This window comes from Eretmochelys imbricata, chromosome 2, assembly GCF_965152235.1.
Source record: "Eretmochelys imbricata isolate rEreImb1 chromosome 2, rEreImb1.hap1, whole genome shotgun sequence".
In the NCBI taxonomy this organism is placed as follows: domain Eukaryota; kingdom Metazoa; phylum Chordata; order Testudines; family Cheloniidae; genus Eretmochelys; species Eretmochelys imbricata.
In genome coordinates this window covers 80,696,103-80,714,448 of record NC_135573.1, presented here as the reverse complement: position 1 = coordinate 80,714,448, position 18,346 = coordinate 80,696,103, and the positions used below count along the sequence as shown (strand labels likewise).

Sequence of the window (18,346 nt, the reverse complement as noted above, 5' to 3'; positions counted from 1 at the left end):
TTCAGCCTCCACACAGTAGCAGGGCTCTGCCTGTGGGCTCTGGGCTTCAGCCCACCCCTGACTCCAGCCATGGGGCTCGGGCTCTGGGCTTCTGCAGGGCTGGCCTTACCAAGTGCTGTGGTTCAGAGGCAAGAAGTGGGGTGAGCCTGGGGTCTGAGGCCACGGAAGGGAGCCCAAGGCAATGGGGTGGAAGCAGTGGGGCCCGGGTAGGCAGCAGGGGCCAGGGGCACCAAAATATAACTGTACATTGTTTTTACTATTGAGTCTACAAAAAACCTACATCAATCAATTACAATGATTTGGATATGTAAACATGCATATTTATTTGTTTTTCCTAAAGTTAATTAAGTAGTTTAGGAAAAAAATTGTGGGAGCGGCCAACAACCAGTGTTCGTGGCTACACTGAGGCCGCCAGAAAATTTGTTGTGAGAACCCCTGAACTAGAGCATCTCTAATAGGGCATCAACCTAGCATTACATTGTTGCTTCCATATTTCTTAACTCTTGTGCTTTGACACATATGGATGAAAATAGCATTCTAAGAACTAGTTTGTTTTTTAAATCTACAAGAGTCTAAAAAGTCAATTCTGGTTTCACTGAGTCCATTCCTCTTATATGAGCCTTAAGAGAGTCATAGCTAACCCTTACACTTAAGAGCATAGAACACATGAGAAGCCAGTTGGTTTATAACCTGAATTATCTTTATGTTTAAGAATACTATGCACCGGTAACAGCCTTGTCATTGGCAAGGCTTTCTATGTCAAGCAGTTACCAAGAGCATTTGCAATCCATAAGGCATGTATGTTCAGATCTCACTGACAGGGCGCTGGAGCTAACAGAACAGTCAGCTTGAAGTGGACACAGAGCAAAGCTCTTGGATAACCACCATTTATTCTGAATCTGAATAGTTTACCCTGAAGTTGGGACTACCTGTATTTGACATTCACTGAAATTTCAGCTTTAGTTAACATTCACTGTTATTTAACAAACTGGTAGATTTCTAGGTTAAAATTATGCATATTACAGTGAAAGAAATTCCACTGAGCTGGTAACTGAGCTTAGTTTCTCTACTTGCTACATGTAGACAATAAGCAGAGCTGTTCTGCACCTCACAAAAAACTGTATATTAAAGATGCATTTAAGTACCGGCCACAAAGCTTGTTACTGGTGGGGGTATTGAGAGGACACAGATTAGTGGTCTAATGTGTAAATTGTAGTACCATCATCAAGTTTTCCTTCATCTCATGTATGCCTTACAAGTAGACCTCTGCAGCCCATACAAATTTGCCAAAGACAAGACAAAAACACTAGCATAGAACCCTACACCTTTCTTTAAAAAATTGGTGTTTAAGATGGGGCTCATACCATGAACTGATATTCAGTTATTTTCCCGTAGTTGCCCTGCTAACAATTTTCAGCATAGATAAGCACCATTAAGGGCCTTTTAACCATAAGGAGGTCTTAATTTAATATAATAGGTTTTCACCCCTACCCAAATTCTCACTTTTAGAGCTTTGAAGATTGCTGACCCCCATCCCAGCTGCACCTTCATTTCAAGTGGCAAGTTGAGCCCTCATATTGTAGGATATTCGCTTACTTTGTTACCTTGTCTTCTCCCTTCCATTTTTGTCCCCACCTCCCATCTGTCTCATGGACCTGCTGCAGTGTGCTGTGGCCTCAACTGTAAGCTCCTTGGGAAAGGACTCTTTACTGCATGCCTTCAAAATGGCAACTGAGCCTTGATTGTTATGCAGTATTACCTCGGCGCAAATAGATGCCATGTAAACCACTATTTGGCAAGTACAAGGATAGCAAGTTATTGGCAGAAAGATTCAAAGCCACCTCATTACGCATGCTCTAATGGGATTATCAGTTGTACAGAACTTCAGGATTCTAATGTTAGACTAGGCCATGCCAATCTTTTTCAGCACAACCCTAGTTTGTCCTTTTCACTTTTAAGTCTCCATGCAGTCATCACTGCCTCTCAGCCTTCAACAGCAATATTACAGGGAGGCCTTCCTATTGAATTTTTATACATATTTAGATACCAATAGCAGTATCTAAATATGTATAAAAGTGGTTTATTTATACATTTTCTCATAAGACCGTGAAGCAAATGAGATCCTTATGGTCCCTTCCAACAGTGGTAACCATACTGGCAGACTTCTTGGTTAAGATCACTGTGTGTAGGATAACAGTTTAGGTATGTAGCATTTCAAGGTCTACAGCAAACTAGAGATGCCAGTATGCTGCCTCCCCTCCTCCAAGACACCTTCCTGCCCCCCACATACACACTTCAGGCCTTCCAGCTTTACATCCCCATGCCTACATCTTTTAAAGATATTAGTAGCTGGAAAGACTTAACAGATGTTCTCTAGACTGCATGCAGAGAGCTTTGAAAATAACCCTTGGAGATCAGGAAGTTCAGCAAAGTTTGGGCCACAACTAGACCAATTTTTGGTTTTGGTCTTACTGAAATGGAGTGGTTTCTTTGGGAGCCTCCCCTTTCAGTGTCTTACTTTATGTAAAGTTTCCAAGCAAGAATATGACTAAAGAGTGTCTAATGCACTCAAGATCTTAGTTAGAAGTGGACAAACACATTCAAATGAGAGGCCTAGCAATTGAAAGGTATATCTGATTAAATTTAAGATCTCTGCTAAACATTAGTGCAGTAAGTTACATTGAAAGTCTGAGTAACATTAAAAAAGCAAGTCATGTGAGAAGAAAGTTTTGATGCGACTCCCATGTGGCCAGTTTTGCTTACAACTTTAGTTTCAGTTCAGATTTCAGCTAGTTAAAATTCCATTGTTCATGTTTTCATACCAGACTGATGTGGCAGAAAGACATTTCCCTGCTTCATGCTTTAAAAAGAGGTAACATCCTCAGTCACGGGAAGAAGCAGCCTGGTGAGTGATCAGCCATCCTCCACTAAAGTGACAGCCCAGCAAAAGTAAGAGTTATATGTAACATTTGGATCCCAATATTAACCCACAAAAGCAAGCACAATTGTTAAATCTGCTTTTTTGTGTTCTGTTGGAACAAGATGCTATATTTAACCTTTAATAAGGCATGGTAACCATCTTATGTTACTAGGACTTGTGCATTCTGCTGAATGTTTGACTTTCTGCTTGTTATCCCTTACTACACTGATTTTTGTCTGTTACCATTTGACACTGTGCTTCTCCAAGGGAAAAGTATTCATTCCTCTAGTACCAAGATATACCGCATTCCATGTTGAATGCCACCAGCAGGTTGTATATCAGTTTTGGAGCAACAACTATCAGCCACAACAAACAGGAGCCTACTGAACAGAAGTGCAAGGTGTGTAGGGTTTCATTTTTTTAATGTTCTATTTTCATTATCTAGAGCAGGATCATCATCACTGAGGGGGTAGGAAAAAGAAAGAGCATAAGGGTTGCCAGAAATAGTACAGAAGCAACTGAAGTAAACACACAACATGAGCCCTGTAACAATGTCCTCTTCAGGAAGGACTTCTATTGTTTCCATCTAATCACTTGCTTGTATATTCAGTATAGAATGTAAGTAAATGGACTGCTACAACCTCTATTAAGACAGCATTAAACCTGCACCCAGCACCCCTTATTATAAACCCCAACCCACAAAACAGGACATCCATAACACAGAACTGAAATGCCAGGCATGAGAAAGAGAGCAGTCTTTGCTAAGGCCCAAGGCAGAATCTCAATTGAATTGCACTTGTTGGTTAGCCTTTACCAGAGTGATCCAGCATGATTTTTTTAAAAGGGTAGTGGCAAATTTTCTGCATTTGAGTTATTGCAGCACATATAGTTACAATGTATTGTTTTGAAAGGAGCATATTCTAAAGTCCCAGATGCCAACAGTATGAAATCTTCATTTAAACTTAAAGCCTGGGGGAAAAACCCAAGACTACACTGCCAGTCTGAGTAATGCAAAAGACACCCCAATCTCACTTCTACAAGTCACCCAACAGTATTATGTGTTAACCTGGAAAGTTTTCCTTCTCTGCACAAAAGACACAGTTTCAGGAGTTCAAGGGCAAGAAGCAGCTAGAGTGAAAAGTTGTGTTTTTGCTAAGCAACCCACATTAATAATATGGCCAAGGGTATCAGACCAACTGCTTTCAAACACCAAAACACTAATTTTCCTAGCAATTCAAATTAGGTGTCTGGTGCTGTCAGCTACTAGCATTTGTTAGATACAATCCTGCTGTAGAGCCATTCCTCTATAAGCTGTCTTGGCACAGTTTAAGTCACTCATCCAAGACATTTCAAGAAGCACTCTGCTGTCCCCCCCATTAAGTGAGAGTATGTTATTACTGTCTGCATAGATGTGCAAAGCTGATGACAGACACGATCAGTATGGTCATACATCCAAAATAGTCACACCTAATGTCCGTTTCCTTCAAAGAGCTTGGTGCATGAAGACACCTCCAAAATGACACCACATCCTTCATGAAGCAGTTAAACAAAACTGGAAAAAAAAACCAAGAGGACTGTCTTGCAGAGATGTCAAAATGTTTTGCTATTACATTTTCTGAACAGCTTTATTGTTAGAGTAGCTAACTTAAAAGCTTCGCTGTGAGCTTGGACTTTATGAGTTGCTCTAACAATGCAAGCTCCCTTTCTAGCAATAGCACTGAAGTGAGGTAGTTCTGTTGTGAAGTGCAGCCAGTTTAAATTCAGAACACAAGGGTAGTTTCCCCCACATCCTCTAGAGTCACCTTTTGCTTAAGCCTTCACTGTGTCTCAGGTGCCCAGAAATGTCAGCAAGACAGCAGAAGCATACCACCTAACAGCTGAGCTCCCCCGTCTAAGGGTGCGGGATTCATATCCTCCCTTCATGACAGCTTAGAGGCTTTCAGCCAAAGCTTTGCACCTGGTCTTCAGGAGCACAAGGAGGAAGCCTGTAGTAGTTCTTGTCTACCCGTTTCCTAGAAGTCTGAAGCATGAGGAAGCTACCAAGCACTCAAGACATCAGCTGAGAGCGCTTCACACCCAACTGCAGGATTGTTTCCCATCCCTCCTCCAGCAATCTGGAGGAAAGTTGGATCTTCAACCCCTTTATCCACAAGGCTGCGATGCCACAACAGCAACTGGGCACTTCAAGTCAAACTGAGTTACGACTCCTGTGACAAGACCCTGAAACAGATGAACTGAGAATTCATGCTCTCCTCCTTGTATCTCTACAGTGCCTATCACCGTCCAGGAGAAAAAGTAAAGCATTGTGCAATCTCCTCTCAAATGAAAGTGATTTGAGATTTACCCAGCTCAACCTCATGCAGAACCCTTTGGTTAGGCTCAGGCTCCTTGTTTTGTGCATCTTTTGAAGTGCAGTGCCTTCAGTTAGAGTTCACTTTGACAGTTTGGTTAGTTCTGGTTACTGCCTGCCTGCTCACATGTGGGTCAGAGAGAGAGAGAGAGAGGGAGAGAAGTGTTGTTTACTCCAGAAGTGGTGGTTTGGGGAAAACAGAACATTATCTGTTCTAAAGTCTGAAAGAAACTATGGGGGGAAAAAAAAAGATTGTCGCTCAGGTAGTTTTTAGTGTAGCTTTATGGAATATTGACATGCCACTGAAGCATTTGTACAGAATAAAGGAAGGGGATTCTTAGCAAAGTGAAACATGAAATCACCACTATAAAAACCTAAGTAATTTGTCACTTCTCTACCAAATAGCCTCCTATAAGTAAACTTATTAAAAGCCCATGGCTATTGTGTAGCATTTTTGAAGCCCTATAAGTGTCTGAAGGCTCTTGCTGCAAGTTACAAGCACTACAAAAGAGCAAACAACAACATGTAAAATAAGGAAGCTAGCACAAATGGCCTTAGAGTACCATGCTGCATTTGCTAAAGGGTTATGCCATTGTAGCATGGATAAAACTGTTTCAAGGAAGAGTGAGCCAAATTCAGCGGGTGCAAGCTGTTGCAACTCCAGTGAAGCCTGGATTCTTATACCAGGACTGAAGTGGGTCAGCAATGTTTTTTGTCAGCCATCTCAAACTGTTTAGTAACCTGTAAACCATCCATTAGGAGATGGCTTAGTGGAGCACACACAGGTAGACAAAAATGAAGACTGAAGTTGGCAGTCACACCTTCACATTAAACCTTTGTTTTACAAGAAGAGCAGACAATACAAGAAGGTATCGAGGGGAAAACCTTAGAACTGAAAACCAAGCTTTCTTGGTCATCAATTTCTTTGATGTTCAAATAGAAACATTGCTTTCAGGAAGTTCTTATTAACCGCCACTCAAGAGAGATCATCCTTCCTGTTCACATTTTGTGCAAGTCACTATATCAGCTACACAGTAGCTAAACAGAAAGCAGAAACATGGAATTGGAAAGGCAATAACGGAGAGTGAATTTCTGTACCGCCCACCAATGTCAGCAGCACTATTTTTCATTTACACTGAACTCATTTTGCTGGAATAACCAGAAGCAATGAGTACTGAGAAAGAGTGTGGAAGAAGTTAAAGGAGTCAGATCACGAAAAAAAAAAGAGGATTACCATTCAAGTTGATAGGGAAAAAGAGCATAGGATCAAAAGTTAAAGTTGTAACCCTTCTCCACCTCCCTTGTTTTAGGCAGGACGTTATATAGGGTAGGGAAGTTATTAAGTCTGCAGTGCCTAGTACAATCCTAGATTCGTATTCAATATAGCTGTCAGGGTGTTTACTAGCTAATGGATGTTTATTAGCTTAAGGGAAAAAAATCTTTCAGTCCATTTCCAATGGAACAAGTATGCACTTCTCAAAAGCAGCACCACTTGGAATGATGCTACTGAAAATCTCTGCAGAGACCATGGACTGAACCACACCTCAGAGGGTCCTTCAAGAGAAGGGTTGACACATCAGAAGATCAAATCGGGGTTGTTGGTCCAGCTACTGCTGCCTCTGTGTATGAGTGGTGGGGAGGTAGGAAGAGGGAGACTAGAAAGACTATTTTCTAGGAGAGATCCAGCACTTCCCCTAAAGTGGAGTTTGCGGTGGACTTTGCAGGGTTTACTTTGTTTTTGTCCCAAATTTTAACTCCAAAAATGGGGTAAGCATGTACAATTTCTTTGAGACTAATGCTATAATATTGTTAATGTTCACACCTGAAAATAAATGACAATACCATGTCAATAGTGGATAGATACATGTATAACAGAGGAAGTTAATTCATAATGGGCAGCTGAGTGGTGGTATCTCTGTAGCTTTGTTATGACAAATCCAGCTGAGGCAAGAATCTTTATGCTTAGTAGTCCATTTGTTTATAGGTGTAAGTTTTCACTGTACATACTGTTGGCTTGAATTATATGCAAGATTCTTCTTTAAGAGAGCTTTGCTTTTATCCTGTCTTAAACAAAAAGCCCTGCTCTTTAAGCCATTTGTTCCCCACTTCCCACTGAGAAGAGAGTGGAACAAATGCATATTCTCTTTTTGGGGATTAGCTAATTAGATATTTTACAGGTTGAGGCATTAATAAGTGAAGCATCCATGGCTTATTAATGGAGAGGAGAGAGAACATGGTGCAGGGGACAAAGCACTGGACTGGACTCAAGATATCTGGCTTTTATTGCCATTGCTGCCAGTGACATGCTGTGCAACTTTGGTCAAGTCAGTCACTTCACCTCTCTTAAACCTCCATTTACTCTTCCACCCTGCACCTCATCCAACTAGACCATAAACTGCTGGGGTGGCAACTGTCGTGTCTGTACAGCGTATAACACAATGGAGTATCTAATCCCAGTTGGGGTCTCCAGGCCCTACTGTAATGTTAACACTACATTATCAGCTATTTATCCTCTTCCCCATCCCCTCCCTTTCTAGGGTCCCTCTTACTCTGCCCAAGTTCTATAGTTATACACTTATCGCCAGCTTCTACAGATATCAAATATGTAGACTTACCTCTCAAGTGAGTTATAAATGAAGTATTGACTGGGGGTGTGCTCTACTACAAAGACTGAAAGATGCAAGATACAAACAGTTACAGCAGAACATGTTCAAGACTTATTAGGACATGTCCAATCACTGGAAGTGCTGGCAGATGGCATCAGTGTTCTTTGCAAATGGCACCACTTACTTACCAAAACCAAGAAACGATATACAGTCCAACATATTGGACTCCTGCAGTCTTTCTGGTCCTTTACATAGTAGTGCATTCTGCTTTTACAAGAGAACTTTCAAAGCATTGTACTTTACCCCACTAGGTGAGGCTCATATACACACTGCTCTATATGTACATGCATCCACGCAAAAGTATATGCCTGGTGTGTTAGAGTTTGATGTTTTATCTTTTAGAGGATAATGAGGGGGCCCTACATCACTTAAGGTTTATAACCTTAACGGCTAAGAGTTAATCATACTAACCTTTGCAGTTGATGTCAACAACTACTTCTTCTTTGTCCATGGTTTCCAGTAGTTGTCGAACCTCTTCACAGTTTCCATTTCTAGCATCATGGAGAAGCTGCTGTTCTGCTTCAGTGCTCATCTCTAATAGATTATAAATACAGACTATTAGTTGTTATAGCTTCATTCCCTCTCTTCCCCAGGAAAAAAGTTATAGCATAATTTCATGCCAAGATAAAACAGGGTACACTACAACTTTTGTAGTAATTTATTCCAAGCTGTGTCCTCTCCATTTTACTTCACTTCCCCCCATTTATTGCAGTTTCCCTCTCATCCTGCTACTCACATTTAAATTTCTAGAACTTCCATCACAGGGCAATTGTTGTAAGTTGTCAAACTAATTTTTGGCCACTCTGCACAGGGTATTAACCAAGCAAAGAATGCTATGTACGCAAACCATAACTCATGCAGCATTTGGCTATGTGCTCACTTAGGCTCATTCTGCTTGGGATATGAATATTTAGAATACTAGAGAGACTACACTGATATGGCTTAGATGAAAGATGTTCTACTAACTGGCCGCTTTCAGTTCAGATACCTAGCTAATGAGCAAACACCACCATTGCTACAAATGTCATCTATATATATAAAAAATGACTTTTCCCCCTTTTCCTCTATCCACCCCTTAAAACTTAGGGGCAACAAAAGTAGTTTATACTGTTTAGTCTGAGTGCTTGGCTGAGGATTAATTGGAGTCCTTTTAGCAATAGAAATCAACTGGAGAACAGAGCCCATTAGTGTTTGTGGGGTGAGAATGCATAGAAATTCCAATTGTCCACTGGCTGCCTGAGGTGAAAGGAAGGATGAGCCATTGAAATAAGCATCCACAAGAGACTTAATCCTTTATTTTAAAAAGGCCCATCAGTGTGAGGTGAACTAAAACTGGGACTGCTCAGCACTGTTGGGTGCTATTTTACAGGGTCTTGTATTACAGCAATCATACAATCTTGGTACTCTTAGGACCTTATAAAAGGGACAATAGCACAATACTAACCCAATGGAAAAATTTAAGCAACTGGGTGGACGACAGTACCATTTACTCAAATTCCTCTTAAATGTTGCCTTTTCTCCCTTATATACACAAGATTGAGTCCATTTGTTGTCCTCACACATGCACATGTCACATGAATTATACACCAGAAAACGTGTTCCTGGCTTGCTGCTTACTACAACAGAACTGCCTCAAGATACAGCACAACTCAAAACTACCTGCAAGAAATCCTTAAGTTGTAAGTGAAGTGTGACCTCTTTGAAAAGAGTCAGGGAGCTGCTTTTATATAATAGCCTACAAAGATACGTTTCAGAGTAACAGCCGTGTTAGTCTGTCTTTGCAAAAAGAAAAGGAGTACTTGTGGCACCTTAGAGACTAACCAATTTATTTGAGCACGAGCTTTCGTGAGCTACAGCTCACTTCATCGGATGCATACCGTGGAAACTGCAGTAGACTTTATATACACACAGAGAATATGAAACAATACCTCCTCCCACCCCACTGTCCTGCTGGTAATAGCTTATCTAAAGTGATCATCAAGTTGGGCCATTTCCAGCACATACCCAGGTTTTCTCACCCTCCACCCCCCCACACAAATTCACTCTCCTGCTGGTGATAGCCCATCCAAAGTGACAACTCTCTACACAATGTGCATGATAATCAAGTTGGGCCATTTCCTGCACAAATCCAGGTTCTCTCACCCCCTCACCCCCCTCCCAAAACCCCCCCACACAAACTCACTATCCTGCTGGTAATAGCTCACCCAAAGTGACCACTCTCCCTACAATGTGCATGATAATCAAGGTGGGCTATTTCCAGCACAAATTCAGGTTCTCTCACCCCCCCCACCCCCATACACACACAAACTAACTCTCCTGTTGGTAATAGCTCAGCCAAACTGACCACTCTCCAAGTTTAAATCCAAGTTAAACCAGAACATCTGGGGGGGGGGGGGGTTAGGAAAAAATAAGGGGAAATAGGCTACCTTGCATAATGACTTAGCCACTCCCAGTCTCTATTTAAGCCTAAATTAATAGTATCCAATTTGCAAATGAATTCCAATTCAGCAGTTTCCTCGCTGGAGTCTGGATTTGAAGTTTTTTTGTTTTAAGATAGCGACCTTCATGTCTGTGATTGCGTGACCAGAGAGATTGAAGTGTTCTCCGACTGGTTTATGAATGTTATATTTCTTGACATCTGATTTGTGTCCATTTATTCTTTTACGTAGAGACTGTCCAGTTTGACCAATGTAAATGGCAGAGGGGCATTGCTGGCACATGATGGCATATATCACATTGGTGGATTTGCAGGTGAACGAGCCTCTGATAGTGTGGCTGATGTTATTAGGCCCTGTGATGGTGTCCCCTGAATAGATATGTGGGCACAGTTGGCAACGGGCTTTGTTGCAAGGATAAGTTCCTGGGTTAGTGGTTCTGTTGTGTGGTATGTGGTTGTTGGTGAGTATTTGCTTCAGGTTGCGGGGCTGTCTGTAGGCAAGGACTGGCCTGTCTCCCAAGATTTGTGAGAGTGTTGGGTCATCCTTTAGGATAGGTTGTAGATCCTTAATAATGTGTTGGAGGGGTTTTAGTTGGGGGCTGAAGGTGACGGCTAGTGGCGTTCTGTTATTTTCTTTGTTAGGCCTGTCCTGTAGTAGGTAACTTCTGGGAACTCTTCTGGTTCTATCAATCTGTTTCTTTACTTCCGCAGGTGGGTATTGTAGTTGTAAGAAAGCTTGACAGAGATCTTGTAGGTGTTTGTCTCTGTCTGAGGGGTTGGAGCAAATGCGGTTGTATCGCAGAGCTTGGCTGTAGACGATGGATCGTGTGGTGTGGTCAGGGTGAAAGCTGGAGGCATGTAGGTAGGAATAGCTGTCAGTAGGTTTCCGGTATAGGGTGGTGTTTATGTGACCATTGTTTATTAGCACTGTAGTGTCCAGGAAGTGGATCTCTTGTGTGGACAGGACCAGGCTGAGGTTGATGGTGGGATGGAAATTGTTGAAATCATGGTGGAATTCCTCAAGGGCTTCTTTCCATGGGTCCAGATGATGAAGATGTCATCAATATAGCGCAAGTAGAGTAGGGGCATTAGGGGACGAGAGCTGAGGAAGCGTTGTTCTAAATCAGCCATAAAAATGTTGGCATACTGTGGGGCCATGCGGGTACCCATAGCAGTGCCGCTGATCTGAAGCTATACATTGTCCCCAAATGTAAAATAGTTATGGGTAAGGACAAAGTCACAAAGTTCAGCCACCAGGTTAGCCGTGACATTATCGGGGATAGTGTTCTTGACGGCTCGTAGTCCATCTTTGTGTGGAATGTTGGTGTAGAGGGCTTCTACATCCATAGTGGCCAGGATGGTGTTATCAGGAAGATCACCGATGGATTGAAGTTTCCTCAGGAAGTCAGTGGTGTCTCGAAGGTAGCTGGGAGTGCTGGTAGCGTAGGGCCTGAGGAGGGAGTCTACATAGCCAGACAATCCTGCTGTCAGGGTGCCAATGCCTGAGATGATGGGGCGCCCAGGATTTCCAGGTTTATGGATCTTGGATAGTAGATAGAATATCCCAGGTCGGGGTACTCTTCTGCAATATGCAGTAAGTTACTGTTGCCAAGATCAGCAGCAGACTAGCAGGTTGGCAGAGGATAGAAGCCAGGTCTTGACAAGACCACTAGGCACATGCAAGGATTGCCTACACTGAATCCTACAGAAGCAAAATCTCCAGGAAGTGAAAGTTAACTTTTTGCCCCTATAGTTTCAAAGAGACTTCCAAGTGTTAACTGAGTTTACTATTCAGCATAGTTTTCCTGCTAGTAGAGATCTCCCGTAGTTCTGCTGCTTCTCATAATTTTACTTGGCTGCTTGTGAAAGCTAACAAAACTGATCAGTTACACAATACTTATTCAGAGTTCTGTGAACAGTGTTTACAGTAGATTGAAATAGGAGGGAGCTCTCACTGCACCAGCCAAAAAGGAGGGACAGCAATGGGGGACCATAGCCAGAGAAGGGACTCCCGTTTGCCAGGGAGCTACTCATGGGGAAGGACCCAGAAAGAGGAAGGCTTGGACAGTGGAGGGTAAACTGTGAAAGGTCACATAAAACCACACACCTTGCAACACTAGAAGAGGCTGAGGAAATGTACAGTAGGAGAGGCAAGCCTCCCACAGACTCTGGTTTTGAAGAGGATAGAGGAGCAGCTGAGAGGGGGAACAAGGAATCTTCAGGTTGAATCAAAAGCCTCCTTGCCAGAAGCCAGCATGGAAAATCGAGCAAACCCTCTCCCCGAAGCAGGGACCAGGAAGGGTAACCTGATTGAAATCCCAGTCTGCTGGGATTTCAAGGGGAACATCATGTACACAATTTGTCTTCTCAGAAGGCATTGCCACTGGACCTTGCTGGCAGGGCTCTGCCACTCCTCATCTTTTAGGTCTATCTCTAACAGGTTTCTGGTAATCTTCAGGTCCTGGAACTAGCCTTTCTTGAATGAGACCTCTTCAGTAAGGTACCATTCTTTACTTTGTCTTTGAGAACTAATATAGCTGCATAGTTTCTGTATCCATTGAACACTGAACACCCATAATACCAGAAACTATGTTACAAAATTCACTTCCTACAGGGAAGGAACTCCTAAGCACACGCCAGTCAAATACAGACAATTTAACAATACCATCATACCAGACGGAGTTCATCCACAGACAAGTCTACCACACATTGAGAACAGGTACACACAAGGAATAATGGACAGGTATATTAGGAATACCCAAACCATGACAGTGGTCATGGAACAAAATCCTTATTTTAAGCCAAGAAAATATGGGTGAAGTGTGATCAATGAATAGTCTGGATCACTGCCTCTCAAGCTATGAAGCATGATGCCTTTCCTGATGGCCCCCAGCATGCAGTGGGAAGCTAGGAGGCGGCGGCCACGAGGAGGGAAATCTCTTATGGAGAGGTCAGCAGAATGAAAAAGCAGAAAAGCCACCTGTCCAAAATAAAGTCAGTTCTTCAGGGATACTCTCAATCCATTTAAAGTCAGAGGGACATTCCATTGTAATGTTTATATCACAACATTGCATCATTTGTCAATAATGTATGTTGACAATGTGCAAACATTGCAGTACACTTTCAACATAATTGTTGCAATTCTGCTGTTCCATTTGGCACTATGTCTTCCCTTCCCTGGTCTCCAGACAGTTGGGAAGGGAACCCTGCAAACGGTCCATTTGCTCAGCACTCCTTTGTGCTTATGCAGTAGCAAAAGCTGGTGCTCTTTTGATCAGTACTCTGCTAAAAGCCAGGGTTACAAGACCTATAGAGAACCAGCATGGCTGTGGAGTCACTTGCCAAGCATCACTTGCCTAGGAGAAACTGACAGAATTCAGAGTTTGTTTAAATCTTGATTTACTATCTCAAGGTAAACAATTTCTGCTCTTGCAACTGTATACACTGGAAGAGTAATAAATGTATTGTGCTAAAATTAAACAAGGTTTGTTTACTGAGGAACTTCACCATCTAAATGCTTTTTTCTCCTCCTAGAATGAGCTTTATTATTTCTTTGTATTATTGAAGCACCTAGAGCCACAGTGTAAAATATGAACTGGTACAGAAGAATGCTGACCAGCTATTAGTCATAGCCACTTCAGGGATTATTTATATGGAAAATTTTACACATTTAAGTGAATCTGCCTGTGGTCACTCTTCCAGTTTAAGATTTGAGCTAAATTTGAACTAAAGAAATGTATTCATTTAGTATGCATGCCCACAAAGTAGAGTTTATGACAATGGACTTGAGAAGACAGACTTTCATATCCTATTTGAAAATCTATTAGTTTTAATAGAGAGCAAAGAGTAACAGTCCATACGAGTTACAGGTATTATGAGTTTAAAGGCAACCCTGAAATTCCCAAAGCAAGGGGAGGCATGCAAAGGGGGAGGGGGGGAAGAGAGAGAGAGATATGCTTCCCAAACCCTTCTCACCAAATTTAGCAGATGTGAGAAGGTGCCACATTGACAGTCCTGGTTACTGAAGCTCTCTTAATCTACAGACTAGGTACAGCCTGGTAGGAGTACTAAAGGTTTCCTTATAGTCTGCCACCAGACTGCCTTATCCCTTACCTGAAGAGGCCACCTTTAAGGGAAAAGGGGGAATTTGTATTGCATTCAATCCTCTCTTGAAACTATCAACATGCCAGCCAGTGGTGGGTGTTTAATGTGCACACTTACCAATATGAAGGCAGAGACCATTCACATATAGAGTCTTTGAATAGTGGCAGCTTAAGACTTGTATACACTGGAGAATTGTGCCACATGAAAGTGAAGTGTTATTACTGGCCCATGTGTACCTGCCACATTACAGGGAGTTCACACCACCAATCCTATTTTGCTTGCATTTATCCCCACAGACACTGCAAGTGCATTGCCTTCTGGAAACTTATCCCACATTTCTTGGCACTATGTGCCTTGGCTTGTGGGAAATTAATATACCCTTGAATGACTGGTGTGCTGCAGGACATTTGTAATACTTAGATAACCAATGCTTCTTATCTACGCTAGTAACTCAGTACTAGAGCACTGGCTAAGGACAACATTTAGGAGTTGCACAGGCCAATAATGTTATTTATCACACCCAAAACTCTCCATTGTAGGTGCGGCTGCAATTCTTAAGCCAGGTGGTTTAGTGGTGAAAAAGCTCCATATTCCTTCAACCATCCAGCCACCTGAAGACTGTACAGTCCAACTGAAGCTGAAGGACTGATTCATAGTTATTTAAGTGAATCTACACAGAAAGAATAATTTGTAAGTTATAACTTGTAATTAGTCATCCCCCCATAACTCCCCCATCCCCTGCCAACACCTACCAACTTGAGAACCAAACTGATTAGCCAGGGTAAAATATGTATGGACAACCATGCCTACCCACAACTCCATCATACTATCAACAACTTAAAAGATTAAGGCAATTGTGTACTATCTTTCAGTGTAATATTGCCCATCGATGCAAAAGTGTTTGAATGTTAGTGGCGATAAAGGCATCAAGGTATTTGCCAAATAGTACTGCGATAGTTTTATATGCTAATATTGCAAGAAAGTATTTGTCAGATTAAATTTAATAGATCAGTGGCATATGTCAAATGTAATATCTAATACTACTCAAAACACTCCTACCTATAAAGTCTCTTGCTTTTGGAATTCTTCTTAAGATATAGGATGGCTTCTTTTCTGTATGTTGTCTTCAATGCCTGTTTCCTACTCTTGCTCCTACATCTCCTTATTGTATTTCTCTCATCTTATAAGTGTCTGTTCTTCTCCCACACAAAAGTCTCTTTATGGACACAGCCACCAAAAAGAAAACTCAACCTTCTGCTGGTGGCATCTGACTCAGATAATGAAAATGAACATGCATCTGTCCGTACTGCTTTGTATTGTTATCGAGCAGAACCCATCATCAGCGTGGACACATGTCCTCTGGAATAGTGGTCTAAGTATGAAGGGACATATGAATCTTTAGTGCATATCTTGTGACACTAGCTACAACCGTGCCACACAAATGCCTCCTCTCACTTTCAGGAGACATTGTAAGCAAGAAGCAGGCAGCATTATCTCCTGTAAATGTAAACAAACTTGTTCAGCCAATCGTTCAGACGAACAAGAAGTAGAACTGACTGGAGTTGTAGGCTCTAAAGTTTTACATTGTTTTATTTCTGAGTATAATTTTTTTTGTACACAAGTCTACATTTGTAAGTTCAGTTTTCATGATAGAGATTGCACTACAGTTCTTGTATTAGGTGAACTGAAAAATAATCTCGTTTCTTTTTACAGTGCAAATACTTGTAATCAAAAATATAAAGTGAGCACTGAACACTGTTTCTGTTACAACTGAAATCAATATATTTTAAAGTGTAGAAAACATTCAAAAATAGTTAAATGGTATTTTATTATTGTTTAACAGTGTGATTAATCATAATTCATTTTAATCACGCAATTGTGATTTTTTTTTTTATTGCTTGATAGCCCTAGTTTGAATATCAACCAGATTCTTTTCTGTTTCACAGCTACTGTTCACAACTCTGTAGACAGCACTGGAAGCGGACAAGAATCTGGTTGCTTTTCACTCTGCTGCAGCTTGACAAAACTATGAGCAACAGCAGCACTGAAACTGGCCATTCTCACTCAAAGGGTCTGATGCAGTAACCACTCATCTTACAGGAAGCTTTTCATTTACATCAATGGACAATAATCCTAAAAACAACAACACACTGATTTACACTCAGATAGATTAACACACACAGCACCATGAGGATCTGACACTTCAAACAGAGTTAAGTGAAAGTTAAAGTTCTGCAGATTTTGATGGCACTCACATACTGCCCTGCTTTAATAAAGGACAAACAGAAGTACTCTACTAACACAGATACTCTAGGGCTGCTGCAGTTGCTACTAGGTATGCAAAGGAGAGAAGTTTGAAGTGTCCAACTACAGTGCATAGCAAGCAATGTGTTCAATCTCAAATTAAAGAGGCTAAAATCCAGAGATGTGCACTTTCATAGAGTCTCAGAGTACTCAATGTCAGACTATATAGAAATCATTTCACCCACATCTGAAGCATAAGCAACCTGGGTGAGAACAGTGCACCTCTGACAGCAATCACACTGACTTTGGCTGGGATATTTAGATTAATCCCTATACTCTTAAAGGTCTACTGGCTCTTTTCACACATAGCCAGGATGCTTCACCTCTCTGCAGGAAGACTGTTCCTCACTCAGGCCAGTGAGCTGACCACTCTAAGATACTGCTTCATTTCCATTCCAAGAGAAGAGTGCTATCTACTGAAGCCACCAACACTAATCCATGCAGAACCTTATATACCTCTGAAGAATAGCCAAGAATATGACCAACTATACTAGAGTTAACAAGATCAATCAGGATCACAGCAAAATACCTAGCTCTTATATTGTGCTTTTTTCATCAGCAGATCTCAAAGGGCTTTAGAAAGAAGGTGAGTACTATTATCATTTTACAGATGGGGACACTGAGGCACAGAAAAGTAAAGTGATTTGCCTGAGGTCACCCAGCAAGCTAGTAACAGAGCAGAAGGTAGTACAATTACAAGGAAGTTCAGATTTGAGGATGTAGAGATCTTCTATCAGCCCTAAAGCAGCAAAACTGACTTCAAGCCTTACTTTGGTAGTGGTCTTTAGGTCATTTTTGAAAGAACTATTTTATGGTGCTCTTTGGAAGACTAACAAGTTTACTAGTCAGATTAGCTGCAATGCACACAAGCACGTTCAAGACTGGACAATCATGCTCCAAACACCACCAATACTGGACACCTCCACCCTGACAGCTCTCCACTCAACAGGTGCATAACTCCTATTGTTTGAGCGATACATGGAGGGGAGGAGGGATCATTTGAACTGTACATTCACTTTCTTGCGTGTGTGTATGTGCAGGGGCTAACCTAACACAGCCGGCTACTTCCTGGGGGCCTGATCATCAAGCAGCCAGTTTAGATTTTTTTTCCTGATAGTCTTATGATTTGACAGCCAGCACCCTCTCCCGCAACTTTTAACAAACCTTTAACCAGCAGTATGTTGTAATCAGCCATAGGGGAAAGTATGCAAAGTATTGCAAAGGAACAGGGCTCAGCCTCTGGGGACAGCTCTCCAGCTTGTAAAGATGATGCTCATGTAACTCATCGGTGCTGGAACTAGGGGTGCTGCCACACACCCCGGCTTGAAGAGGTTTCCATCATATACAGGGTTTACAGCTTGGGTCAGTGGCTCTCAGCGCCCCCACCATACAAACTGTTCCACAACTCCTGACCTAACTAGGCAAACTGGGCACGTGAGACGCCGATGGCTGGCTGGGGGCCGCGCTGGGCACCCCCAGGAGCGAGCAGCCCAGGAAACCCAGCCACGCACACAGCTGTGCTCTGCAAGGAGCAGGCGCTTGCTCCGCCAGCCCCGGGACGGGTC

The 18,346-nt window shown here is 42.1% G+C and overlaps 1 protein-coding gene across 3 annotated transcripts in view; it reads right to left on the bottom strand.

The window, feature by feature from the left end:
• The window catches only part of OSBPL1A (oxysterol binding protein like 1A), a 154,500-nt gene that overhangs the window by 117,837 nt on the left and 18,317 nt on the right, over nucleotides 1–18,346 (bottom strand). For all 3 annotated transcript variants that reach the window (XM_077810342.1, XM_077810341.1, XM_077810343.1), the window contains exon 2: nucleotides 8,348–8,470. In XM_077810342.1, coding sequence (XP_077666468.1) covers nucleotides 8,348–8,468 — 121 coding nt within the window. In that variant the 5' untranslated portion in view covers nucleotides 8,469–8,470. The remainder of the gene's footprint in view (nucleotides 1–8,347; nucleotides 8,471–18,346) is intronic.